Source organism: Thermobia domestica, chromosome 4 (assembly GCF_964235325.1).
Source record: "Thermobia domestica chromosome 4, izTheDome1.hap1.1, whole genome shotgun sequence".
NCBI lineage: Eukaryota > Metazoa > Arthropoda > Insecta > Zygentoma > Lepismatidae > Thermobia > Thermobia domestica.
This window is the reverse complement of record NC_137457.1, coordinates 6,202,704-6,215,887: the sequence shown is the minus strand read 5'-3', so window position 1 is coordinate 6,215,887 and position 13,184 is coordinate 6,202,704. Positions and strand designations below refer to the sequence as shown.

The 13,184-nt window shown below is 29.8% G+C and overlaps 1 protein-coding gene across 1 annotated transcript in view; it reads right to left on the bottom strand.

Annotated features, from left to right (window-relative positions):
• The window catches only part of LOC145683692 (uncharacterized), a 246,666-nt gene extending 234,590 nt beyond the window's left edge, over positions 1–12,076 (bottom strand). Inside the window, exons 1-6 of the mRNA XM_081755055.1 lie at positions 12,057–12,076; positions 11,082–11,096; positions 5,878–5,901; positions 5,167–5,178; positions 3,836–3,877; positions 554–574 (exon numbers count right to left, since the gene is read on the bottom strand). Of these exons, the coding sequence (XP_081611181.1) occupies positions 554–574; positions 3,836–3,877; positions 5,167–5,170 (67 nt within the window). The 5' untranslated portion in view covers positions 5,171–5,178; positions 5,878–5,901; positions 11,082–11,096; positions 12,057–12,076. The remainder of the gene's footprint in view (positions 1–553; positions 575–3,835; positions 3,878–5,166; positions 5,179–5,877; positions 5,902–11,081; positions 11,097–12,056) is intronic.
• Positions 12,077–13,184: the final 1,108 nt, after the last annotated feature.

The window sequence follows — 13,184 nt, the reverse complement described above, 5'->3', positions numbered from 1 at the left end:
CTATTTTAAACCACTTAAACTAGAAATACAAACACTGAACAAATCAAAAACGTTTATTTTACAATAATAACTGTGTAACAATTCCGCCAAGTAACTGAATAATATGAAGTCAATATATTCAGTTAGTTGGGAAAACTGTTACAAAGTTATTACTTTAAAATAAACGTTGTTTTGCTCACTGATTTCTATTTCTTGTTTAAGTTATTTAGAAAGGAGAATTTCCTCCTTATTCTCCGTCAATGCGAATACTGTGCACAGTATTTCGATATTTGTCTATATTACATTTATAAATAATATCTTTACTGTGTACTGCATACAATTACCACACGAACTTTATCTAATCTCTTTGTTACAGATATTTTTCATTTACAGACAAAACATTGTACCCCATCGGTATCCCTTATTAGGTCTATGTTACAGGTGTTTCACTAGGGTACAGGTGTTTTAGGTTTATGTCTATGTTACAGGTGTTACAAGTGTTTCAGTAGGTGTTGCGAATTCTGTATGAATTCGATAGTGTTAAAATTTTGAAACAAACATTTTGTACACCTACCTGCTGATAAACTTTGTGTAGCTATAGTAATAAAGAACAGAGAACAAAGTCAAAAGTGTGGTAAAATGTAAAGTAATAGTATGAAATATAATAAAAAAAAACATTGTATGTGGTACGATATGATTGTATTTTGAACCCGAAAGCGAAATATAGTACAGTATCAAAATTCTGAAAATTTTAACATAATTACTTTAGTGTATCAAATATGTAAATTACTGATCACCTTCATTGTACATAATATAGATTTTCAAAATTATTTGCAATAATATCAAATATGGTTTAATATGATTGAATCTACATATCATTATCGACAATTAGAGAATGTAACGCAGTATACTCTGTAAAAAGTATATTTCTGTATATATACACATTGTAAAGGTTATTTTTAAGAAATATTACGTTAATACGATTTTTCTTATTATTATAAATAATAATGAGAGTCATTATTAATAAAATGTTCTATCACATTTTCTGAAGAGAAACTGGTAGAAAATTTTCATTACAATAAACACTCAAGCAAGAACATGTTGTAGTTCATAACCGTAAGCGAAAAGTATGTATTATTCACTTTAAGTATAAACAAACCTTGATATTTTCACCGTTGCACTTGGGGCTTAAATTTCGGCTACTTGTGCTGTAATTTTCTACGATCAAGAAATGGCAAATAATGTAGGTGTTTATTTTCTAGGACATTCGAAATACTTAAGTGAAATCCTTCTTTTAAAATTATTAAACCATTTACCGTCCTTAAAGTATCCTAAAGCACATTTAACAGTTATTAAGGGTTCCATGGAAAGCTACAGCACACGTAGCTGAAATTAGGAAGATCTTTGACATCCCTGTTGGAAATGTTCGTTTCTTTCATTAATTGAAAACTGACCCTCTATCAGAATTGTCTTTCTTAATCGAAATTGAAATTACGTGCATATATATATATATATATATATATATATATATATATATATATATATAACCACCTCGGATTGTTAAGTAGAGCTACACCAAAACTTGTTAGCAGACAGTTGAAGTCTCATCAACATATGGTTATAACTCTTATTGTTGCTTTACATATGATAAGTTCATCTTTTCTGTTTTAAGAAGGCAGGTTTCTAATCCAATAACTTACAAGCAAGGTTTGTTTAACCCTGTATTAGTACTATCTGGATTTTTACAATAGGTGTTTCTAGGAAGGACACAGAATTTAACTTTTTCTCTTATATTTAAACAGAACAAGAATATTTAATGGACAAAGTTGAACATGTCCTACAAGAATATTGGAGAAGAAGATTGTGGTCATGCTAGCAGAGAATAAAGCTTTACACACAACGTATGAACTATTTCTTTAATGGTGTGATAAACTTACTGGTTTTCATATTAATGAGGATAATGATAGTAGCAAATCTTTTGAAATAATGTACTAAAGGAAATTAATGGACAGGTGTGAGCTAAGAATAAATCGCCAGAAGAATGAGAGATGAACAGAACAGTATCAATTCCAGAAAATATTTGGAAAGCAATTTACAGAATGTGAGACATGAAAGCATTCGACCATAACTTGATAAATAAATAAGAGTTCTTTGTCAAGAAAGAAGATGTGAGAAGTTCAGTATAGGAAATTTGTACAGACTTAGAACAAAACTTTCTTTGTGATTGAATAACACTAACATGATTTTTTTTTAAAAAATATTACATAGTTATCTCCAAATATTGATTCGAGTTCTGTGAAGAATCTAATGAACTTCAATTTTTTTAATGTTTAACATACGCAAACACTTGTTTAAAGACGAATGCTGCGTCCTTGTTTGTAAGAATTTTGAATAAAAACAAGTACATTTGAACAAAAGAGTTTACTGAAATGAAAAGAAATATGTTGTCAATATAAGTAGGTATTTTCAAGAGTTTTTGGCCTCACACTGAAATTGTAGCATTACTGGTAATACGCTGTTCATGGTATATATATTGCCATGTACGAAAGAAACAAAGTTTTAACTGTTTATCTCCGTCAGTTTGTTTGAGGCAGATTTGAATCACTTGTGTGTTGAGGTACTGCAATGTTTAAAAATTGAATATCGCAGTGTGATAATGTTTTTGAGAAAGAAGGAAATTTCCCACATGCAATCAAAGAACTGTTGGATAATGTGAACCGGAAGACAATTCAATCATAATGGACTGTAAAGGAGTGGGCCAATCAGTTCTGTCTAAGAAGAGGTACCGTCGAAGACGAAGCTCGCTATAGTCTGCCAGAGGAAGTGATGACACAGGAAGACGTGTCACTTGTCGAACAGACACTACGCACTGATAGACAGCTGAATCTAAAGCAAACACTGCAATTTTGGGTCTTTCAATAATAACTGTTTCCCGTATCATTCACCAGTAACTTCAAATGAAGAAAGTGAATGAAAGATTGACGCCTCTAGTTTTTGTTCTCCGTTCAAGAGGAACGTGTTATCATCAGATTTTGCAGCTCTGTGAAGGGAACGAGATAATTTTTACTTGAGTTGATGAAATAATGTTCACTAGTACGATTTCGTTTAAAAAAAAAGTACACTAAATGGAATAAAACAAACCTCCCAAAACACCCCTAGGAAAGGTGAAAGTACGCTAGTCCACGAATGGCATGGCAACAATTTTTTTGGATTCTGAGGTGATTCTGTTAACTCGCTCTGAAGGAAGAAACGTTACTGCTAATGTAGAGTATTATACTTCGGCACTAACTCTAAGATGCCATAATGGAAACGAGAGGAGGAATGCTGAGTCGCAATGATCGCACTGCTTGACAATGTTTCTGTGCACACAGTTGTTATAGCGATGGCTCCAGTAAAAGACTGCTGCAAGGAGATTCAACGAGATTTAGCACCAAAATATTACTAATCTTATCGACTTTCAAGAAAAAAAATTTTCGGATGAAAATGAACTGCAAAATGCTGCTATAATCATTGTGTAGGGAATATTAAGATTACGTTTACACCGAGATGCTCATATTAATCAAAAGATGTGAAAAATTTATAGAAGACAATGCAGTATATTGAAAAGTATCAACGTTACTTTCTTTATAACATTTTTCAAAGTTCGTTTGGCCGGAAATTTTTGAAAATGCCCTCCGAAAATGAGAAATTGGACTCAATTCGAAATGCCAGACAAAATAAAAATATGAGTACATAGTAAGCTTTGTACCAAGGTTTAAAATTGAATATTCTCTTTTTGAATATTTTGTGAAAGATTCAAAAGAGAATATTCATTCAAATATTAATTAGGAAACTAACATAGACTTAAGAAACCTACCAGCTTGACCTCCGCCAAATCCTCTCCCACCAAGCCCCAATCCTATAAATTTGAATGAAGAAATATTTTCATAACATTAAATATTCATCTGACTTAACCCATCTTTTATACAACACAAGTTGTTACTTTAAAAGTCATGACAACAAAACCATTCACTTACTACCATATATAATTAAACTTTTACAAGAAAAACTGTCGTTTTAAAGAAGAAACAATGACTTTCAATATATGTTTCGAAATTCTAATTAAATTTCAAAATGAATGTCTTGAAAAGTTTATGATAAACGAAATGAGTAATAGTTATTAAATTTAAAACTTTACAACCAATACTTGTATATTGAAACAATGTAAGTAAATAATTTAAGATATTCTAAATAATTTTAACTTTATGAAGATTAATTCTGAGAATTTTGTAACGTTCTTTATTCATGTTCTCCAAATTTTCTCTCTAACAATTATTTCTATATAGATATAGTATATCTAAATATCATGATTTATCCATTAATCAGTTAAATAAAAAACCTTAATATTTCATATTTGTAACAGCAATTATAGTATGTACTAGATATTTTAAAACAAATTTGAAAACATAAATCAATATGTTACCTTACTTATCACAATTAAACATCGTAATACAAGCAAAAAATAATCTTCGTTATCGTTAATAATATAAATTAAACTATACTTTGATATAATACTTATGTAAAATATGGTGTAAAAATTAAGTTATTAGTTAGTCAACATAGCTATAATAATCCATCAGTTTTGTCACGCAAACGTACTATTAAATTAAGTCATACTTAAGGATTATTATTATTATTATATCTTGAAAAAATTCTGATTCATAGTATCGCATGCAAATAAAGTTAAAATAATCTAACTTAACATTTGTAAAATGTTCTAAAACTTGACAATACTTAATGTTGTCAATTTTGGAATTATATAAATTTTAAAATTTGCTCTAATTCTGCTTGTACTTATGAGAGTTACATTTGTTGATTTTAAATTTATGATTTCAAAAAAGTTGAGAAAAAGATATTATCGACTTCATAGTCTGAAAGAATTAATTTTATTGTAGCATATATTAAGCAAAATAATTTTGACAAATTATGTTACTGAAACTTTATGTAATTTTAGTTTAGAAATGAATGTTTTTAGAATTGAAATAATTAAATTTGATATTTGATTGAGCAGCTTAATCTCTAGAAACGTTAGAAACTTCCAAACAGTCCGAATATACTTTATGGTCATATCTGATACTCAGAACTTCGTCATTCGTGCAGACGAAATTAAGAAAATTAAAACGTAAAATAAAGAAATTGTATAGTTACCCATTGCGTTAGCTGAAATATATAAACAAAATTTCGAAATAATATTTGATTGCAAAATATTTCGTAATTAAGGTGTAAAATTCTTTACATCATTAGATGTTTAAGCAAACATAAACTTGAATATATTCAATGTTTCTTGACCTTTCATTCAGGAATTACAAATTACAAAGATGATATATAGAATTATATTTCAACATTCATTTTAAGGTTTTTTAAAACAATCTCTTGAAATGCATTTTTTTAAGCCCCCTATATAGTAAGTAATCCCATTATGATAATCTATGAATTATACTTTTACAAAGTTGATTACCAATGTTTTCATATTAATGTTATTCAGTCACACTAATACATATGATATAATTTTCGAAAATGGGAAGATTATCTCTATAAGAAAGTTACTATTACGAGAAAACATTGAACCAGTTTTGTGTATTTAATTAAAAGTCATATATACTTTGTAATTTTTAACAAGTTTTAACTACATATTTATATTTTGTTCCGCTTAGTTATTTTATGAAAAAGATTTATTTGAAGTGGTATATAAAAATGACCAAGTAATTTTTCTTACTAAAAATTAAGTTAACTGTTTTTATGTATTTTGGCTTTAATTCAAGACAATATATTCACAAGATGCAATTCATATTTAATTATAAATATTTGTGAATAATGACTGAGGTAAATACATTAAACTACTAAGACTGAGATATTTACCTCCTGCAAGTGCACCTCCATATCCTGTAAAACAAAACATTTCAGGTTAATAGATCGATTTAGTAGCTATTTAATAAGTTTTGTTGCATTATTACCATTTTCGAAGAAAACTGTTGTTTATCTGTTTTTGTATTCGCAACATTTATGTGAAGTTCTATTCTTTTAAAATGTCAAATCTATATTAGTTCTACAATAATTTTTAAGGTTCTCCTTAATAACTGTCGAATATATTTAACATAAGTTATTAAAATTGATACCCTTGGTTTTGCTTGGCTTTATTACTTATCAAATTTGTCATCATTGAGTTTTGAAACAAATAAGAAACTTATATATGAACCAACAAGTAAGTGTAAGAATAGTGGACGAAATAACAGTGGGAAGTTCGACAAGGATGCTATCCCTCGTCTACATTATTTTATATCTATCTAGAAGAGATAGTGAAAATCAGGCTACATAATGAAGATGGGAGTTTAGTAAGAGGTAGAATTTTTAGGTGTACGGTATAAGATATTCAGATAATATGGCGCTTGTTGCAGAATCTGAAGAGAAAATCAATAAAATGTTAGAAAACTTGAGAAAGGGCTGTGAAGAATATGGAATGAAAATAATAGTGATTGGAACGAAGGAGATCGGTGTCAAATACAGAAGTAGGCGCGGAAAAAGTAGAACAGGTGACTAGGTTTTCAATACCTGGGTAGTATTATTAGTAATGGTATGAAATGTAAAGGTGAAATAAAAGCAAGAATAGGAATGGCGGAAGAAGCCTTTAGGAGAAAGAAAATACTATTTTGTGAGTCCTTGAATAAAGAGTTGAGAAAAAGACTTATAAAATGCTTCGCGTGGAATATTGTACTGTATGGATCAGAAACATGGGCATTATGCAAAAATGATGAAAAACCGACTGGAAGCTTTCGAAATTTGGGTGTCGAGAAAAATGGAGAAAAATTAGCTGGAAAGGAATGAAAGGGTATTAGAAATGATAGGAAAAAAAGGACAAATTTAGATACTATTAGGAAGACTAAGATAAACTGGTTGGGACATTGGCTAAGAAGGAGATGTATTATGAGAGACGTACTAGAGGGTATGGTGGCAGGAAAAAGAGGAATGGGGGGAAGGAGACTACAATTAATAGACAATATCAAAACAGGTCAATCATACGTGAAAATGAAGAAGTTAGTAGAAGACGGTGGAGCATGGAAGTCTCTCAGTTGCAGCAAGTAACTTGCCAATAATGGCAGAATACTATGATGATGATTTTCGACAATTCTCTAAATAATATACTCCATGCGAATTAAAGATAACAATTTTAATTTCATTTTACAGTATATTTTGCGGAAAATCAAATATGTTACATTTGATATAAGAGTGATATTTTTATACACTGTCAGAAATAATAGAAATTTATCTCCCATGATTAACAACCATCTGCTTTTATTCGCTAATATTGTACCTTACTACACAATTTATAAAATTATAGCAACTAAGGAGTTAACTTACCGAAAGGTCCACCTGTAAATTAATATACAGACAGTAAAGTTTACATTAGACTACGTACTATCACGTCATGAGATATATTCCGTGACTTCAATTTTGATTTCAATTTGTAACTTAACTGTTGTATAAATATATTTCTGAAAAATGACTTGTAGCATTATCTGATGAAAAGTAAATGGATAAGCGCTCTAAATTTCAACAGTAATCTCACCTCGTGTGTTTCATGATTGTATTTGCGATGTTCTGAAATTGAATCTAACTAAATCATTATGCATTAGTAAGTCATTTAGCTGATAAAGTTAAATTGATAACGGAACTTTATGATTTCTCGTAACACTACTTTTTCTAAGACAGAAACGAGAGCGTATATATTTTTACAGCTTTCAAGATATCTCATGTTTATATAACTTGATGATATCACAATAATTGAACACAATAAATTGGAACATCCCGCCACTCAGTTGGAAATTTATTATTGCTATCTGTGTTGCCAATTTCTTTTAAATTATATCACTATTTTTTTAGAAGATAGAGTCTTCATTAGTATTAATAAAACTTTTACTTCGATTCTTTTTTGTTTTTTCAAGCCTAAACCCATTGCAGAACATGATTCACGTCTTTCTGAATCGAGACATAGGAGGTGATGACGTTATAACTTACAAAAATAATTTTTTTTTTTGTTAGGCCAATATTTATTATTTTTTGGTGAACTTACTGTTACACTTAGAACATTGAAATTTTACACAAGATTTAGTGCACACCATAGTACTTTTTAGATTTGTTTCATATCTCTACGTTAACACAAGGGGGTCCAGAGGCAAGAAAAAGTTAGAAAAAGAATATTTTTTAACAAAAAATCCGTCTTTTTTGCGATTTTCCCGCCTCAGTTACATGATGGAGACATGTAAATCGTACCGTTTGAAAGGCTATTCTGAATAGAATGAGCTATAAACCATGATTCTAGAGAAATTAGGAATGTCTCAGAAATTTTCCTTTTTTATACTGGAATTTGAGGTATTGTGGGGATATTCTTAGCATATTGGTAAATAATTTTTACCTTACTTTTCAAGATAGAAATTTTGTACACAAATTCAGTATACCCCTTAGTATTTTTCAGATTTGTTTCAGATTTCTGCGTTAATACAAGGTGGTCCAGAGGGACACAAAGTTAAAAAAGGAATTTTTTTTTTACCAAAAATCTATATCTGACTCAAAATTTTCCTCCTTGGGGACATGATAGACTTATGTAAGTCGTATCGTTAAAAGAGTAATGTACAAATCATGACCCTAGGATAAATAGGGATGTCTTAAGATTTTTTAATATTACATCCGGGTCTCTTGGGGTCATCTGTGGCATTGTGAGGATGTTCTTAGCTCATTGGTAAATATTTTCCCTTGCCCTTAGTGTTCAAGATAAAAACTTGAAATTTTGTAAAGATATTTTTTACATCCCTTACCATTTTTCAATTGATTTTGAGATCCGCACGTTGACACAGGGGGGTACGAGGTTGTTAAAATTTAGAAAAAAATCAGAAATAAATCGCAATTTCTTTCAGATAATCGTTTGTTAAGAAGATGTAACACTCGTATTATATTAAGAGTTTTCTAGAGTACCGTATTTAAAACTTTCAGTATCGAACTGCTTCTTCTTATATAAAAGCTATTCGTTTCTTGTTCAGTTAAGGTTCTTTCTTTCTGTAAAATTAGTCTCAGGTTGAATTACCAATGAGATAATGATTTCTATTTATTTAAAGGTTAGAGAAATAACACATAAAACTTACAAGTAATTAAACGAAAACATAGCTTAACTCTACATTTTTAAATCAAGCACTTTTCAATAAACACAAGATAATTCATACACAATAACACACTGAGCAAAGCTATGTGATAATATGTAAAAAACAGTATCACGTAACAGTTTCAACGCAACAACTGTGTCTTCATCAGACTTCCACAGTTATTACGTTGAAACTGTTACGTGATACTGTTTTTTTTAAAATACATATTATCACATAGCTTTGCTCAGTGTGTTATTGTGTATTAGTACAAAATGGAAACAAGGCCTAATAGAATAGTTATAAGATAATTCATGTATGATAGATAGATAGACAGATATAGATAGATAGATATCGGATGCTTAATTCCTAGGACTACATGAAAAGAAAGAAAATAAAAAATGGAAGATCCAAACATGTATTAGATATATCATGCAAAACATTTATATATATTTTCGGATTGCATTACAGTTACAGGATTCAAATTCTTCGTGCTTGACTGCAAAAATCATTTTTTTAAAAATTAAAATTATGAAATTCAATAACTTACGCCCATACGCTAATGGTTAGTAATAAGCCTATAATGGCGAAAGGTCATCAAACAAGACTCAGTTTCATTGGTTTAATAATGAAGGGTGGAGTTAGTTATTACCTCTGCCATGACAAATACCATCTGTAATGAAAATTGGCGAAAAATGGAACTAATTACACAACATTTTTTGAAATTAAACTTCTAAAAGATAGTGAAAATATTATGTATTTTACACTCTTCATAGCAATTAGTTAGTAAGAATATTGATATATATTTATATATACACATTTACGATTTTACATTATAGTACAAATACATTATATATACATACTATTTACATAATTATAAATTTATTATTTCATAGTCCCAAACAATTAAGTGTTGATATAATTAATAACCTCTTTTCATCTTTCTATGATGTACGTATTTGATAACGTTTCGAAGATTCTCTCATCGTCAGAGCGATGTTCGATGAAGATGTTAACAATTTTCGAAACATTCTAAGAAATTCGCAGTGACAAAAAGAGAAAATTTTTATTTGTACCAAAAGTAATTCCAATAGTACTATTTTTAAAGATTACTTATGAAGAAATTTGATCAATGTATAATTAAAATGTGTTAAAGAGAAAGTAGAGAAGTTAGATATAACACTTGGAAAATATTGTAAATTTGTGAAGGAAATTTGAAAAGTACCTATACTAAATATAAACAGGAACAGGATAAAACTTGTTAGAAACAGTAATATTATAGGAATTAAACATGTTCACTTTCAATGAAGATAAAAGTAGCTCCCTAAAGCTTGAGAGCTATTGTGAACGAAGTTGCAAGTGGCAAACATATTACAGAGTAATGTTAAGAAATCATTTTAAAAACTCCTTTCACTACTAAAGGGATTTATAAACTCATGTCATTATAAAAGTATTCAATGTGGCATAAAAGTCTTTTACAGAAATTAAAATTTCATACTATAATGGCTCCAAGACAATCATATTTTTTTGTCGTATTATGAAGTATACACACTATCAATATTTTCATTCTATTTTTACATCTGTCTAAATTAGACATATTCTGAGAGTACTTCAAATTCTTAGCTGTCATATTCTAAGTATATTGCTATATGAAAATGTTTAAAATTTATATTAGACACAAGAATATGAGAAACATTTAAGTTTGTAGATCATTTATCTCCTTGAGTATTTATCTTGAATTTAATACATAACAGAGGGAACATTTCTAAGGTACAGAACATCAGGATATTGCAAACAATTACACCATTGTTAGTTTCAATGAAAATGTACAAATAGTTATAGGATAACATAATAACATACGTTACATGCAATTTGAAAAGCATTCCCAAATTTCAGAAGCATTATTGATAATTAGATGAACATTTGTATACATACCACCGCCAGCGAGAGCTGAAAGTAAATTTACAAATTTTTATTATTTTTATAAGTATTTTAAAACAACTGTACAAAATTAACTTCTTTCTGTTGCATTAGGTTATATGAAATCGAACTTATATTTAAATAGCTTTTTGCATGAAAATTTTGTGTAAAACAAATTCAATTTTATCGTAGTCGAAATATACTATATTAAAACGATTATTACATATTTTAAGATACAATTCAAAACAAGATTAACTTTCTCTTTATTAATAACAATTATTAAGAACAAACATGTTTTTGAATTTTTCTGTTTATTCAGAAAAGACTAGTAATTTGCATAGCTCTGAAATAAATTAGATAATACGAGGGTGATTCATAAAATAATGGCTCCAAGCCCACTAGTTAGCCAATAGTACTGCAAACATTCTAAACAGTTTATCATTAATGCACTGATGTTTAAGCTATTGAATGTCACTTGTTTCACCTTGTTATGTCTTCTCGTTCCACAGCAACGGAGTAATCCATGGTATTCAGTGGTGGCGCCCGGTTGAAACAGTGTTCTGTCATTGAATTTCTGATTGCGGAAAGTTTGCGCCTAGGAACATTCATCGCCGGCGATAAGTCGTAGATACACCATTATGACTGACATTGCAAACTTTCCACTGATACCTGCTATCGGTTCTATCTCTCAAACACAAATAAAGGTATACCTGCTATCGGTTCTCTCTCTCAAACACAAATAAAGGTATACCTGCTATCGGTGCTATCTCTCGAACACAAATAAAGGTATACCTGCTATCAGTGCTATCTCTCAAACACAAATAAAGGTATCAGCATAGAGGCATTACTTTCTGAATCATCCTGGTATTTTCAGCTGAAATTCTCCCCAAAACTGTTATATTCTAAAAGCCTTAGTTGTTTAATGTAACATTTAAAATTGGAATAATAATGTATTAATATTTAAAATAACGTTCTGTATTTTCTTCTTACCTCCAGAACTTGCAAGTCCATAACCTAGGAAAGATTAAAAGGATAAGTTATAGTTTTATTTAATATTACATTTTTATCTTAATGTAAAACAAAGAACAACTGCTTTTCTCTTCTTCGTTCTATACTATATAAGATGCATTCACGCTTACATTATACAGGGTGGACTTAAAGTTTCTTCCTGATAACAAACATAAATAAAAAAGGAAACTAAGAATGATAGGAGCATGTGATTTGCCTCAAATAATAGGAAAACTCAAAAAGGTTTTTTAACTGATTTAGAGAATTTCCACATGTGCTCCATTAGTTGTCCATGCGATGTCACATGTGAAACTTGCGCGTCGGGGACGGTCTTCTTATGTTAACGCATTAACAATCTACACCTTATATGCGTATAACTTCAAGCGTCTGTGTAAAAGTTTTAACACAGTTGACTTCGGGATGTCCAGTTCACATAATCCACAACGCAAGGATTTCCATGGGCTTCGGGTTAAAACAACACGAACAGCTTCTACATGTTACTCACTAACACTCGGTCTACCGCTTCTGTCAGAATCTAAAAAAATTCCTGTTGCAATAAACTTGCTATACCATTTCTTTATACTCTTAACATCTGGTGGCTCTCCCCTGAATATTCGTTGAACTGTGACGGGATATTCTGTTTCATGATACCACAACACACACTTCGCTTTCTGCTGTACTGACACCATTTTTAAACAAATAACTGTCGCGGTGCAGTCAGCTGCTGTAGGTGGCAGCACAGGCTGTGACAAAATCTGGAAGTATCATACAAGCGATGTCTTCAGATCGCAATCTTTGTTTTCTTGTAATTGGTGTTTGTTATCAGGGAGAGACTTTATGTCCACCCTGTATTTTGCCTCAATTTAAAGACAGTATGTGATGCTTTTTTTTTTTTTTTTTTTTTTTTACAGAATTAAATTAAACAATTACTCACAGTTTCCATGCTATAGTAACTTTATTATTTATCCTACAATTGGATAGATCAGTGGAATAAGGACCCATCTTAACTGTATTAAGTTTGGGGAAAACTTAAGATTTATTGGATTACATTAATTCAGATATATGGATGCCTATATATATATATATATATATATATATATATATAGGCAT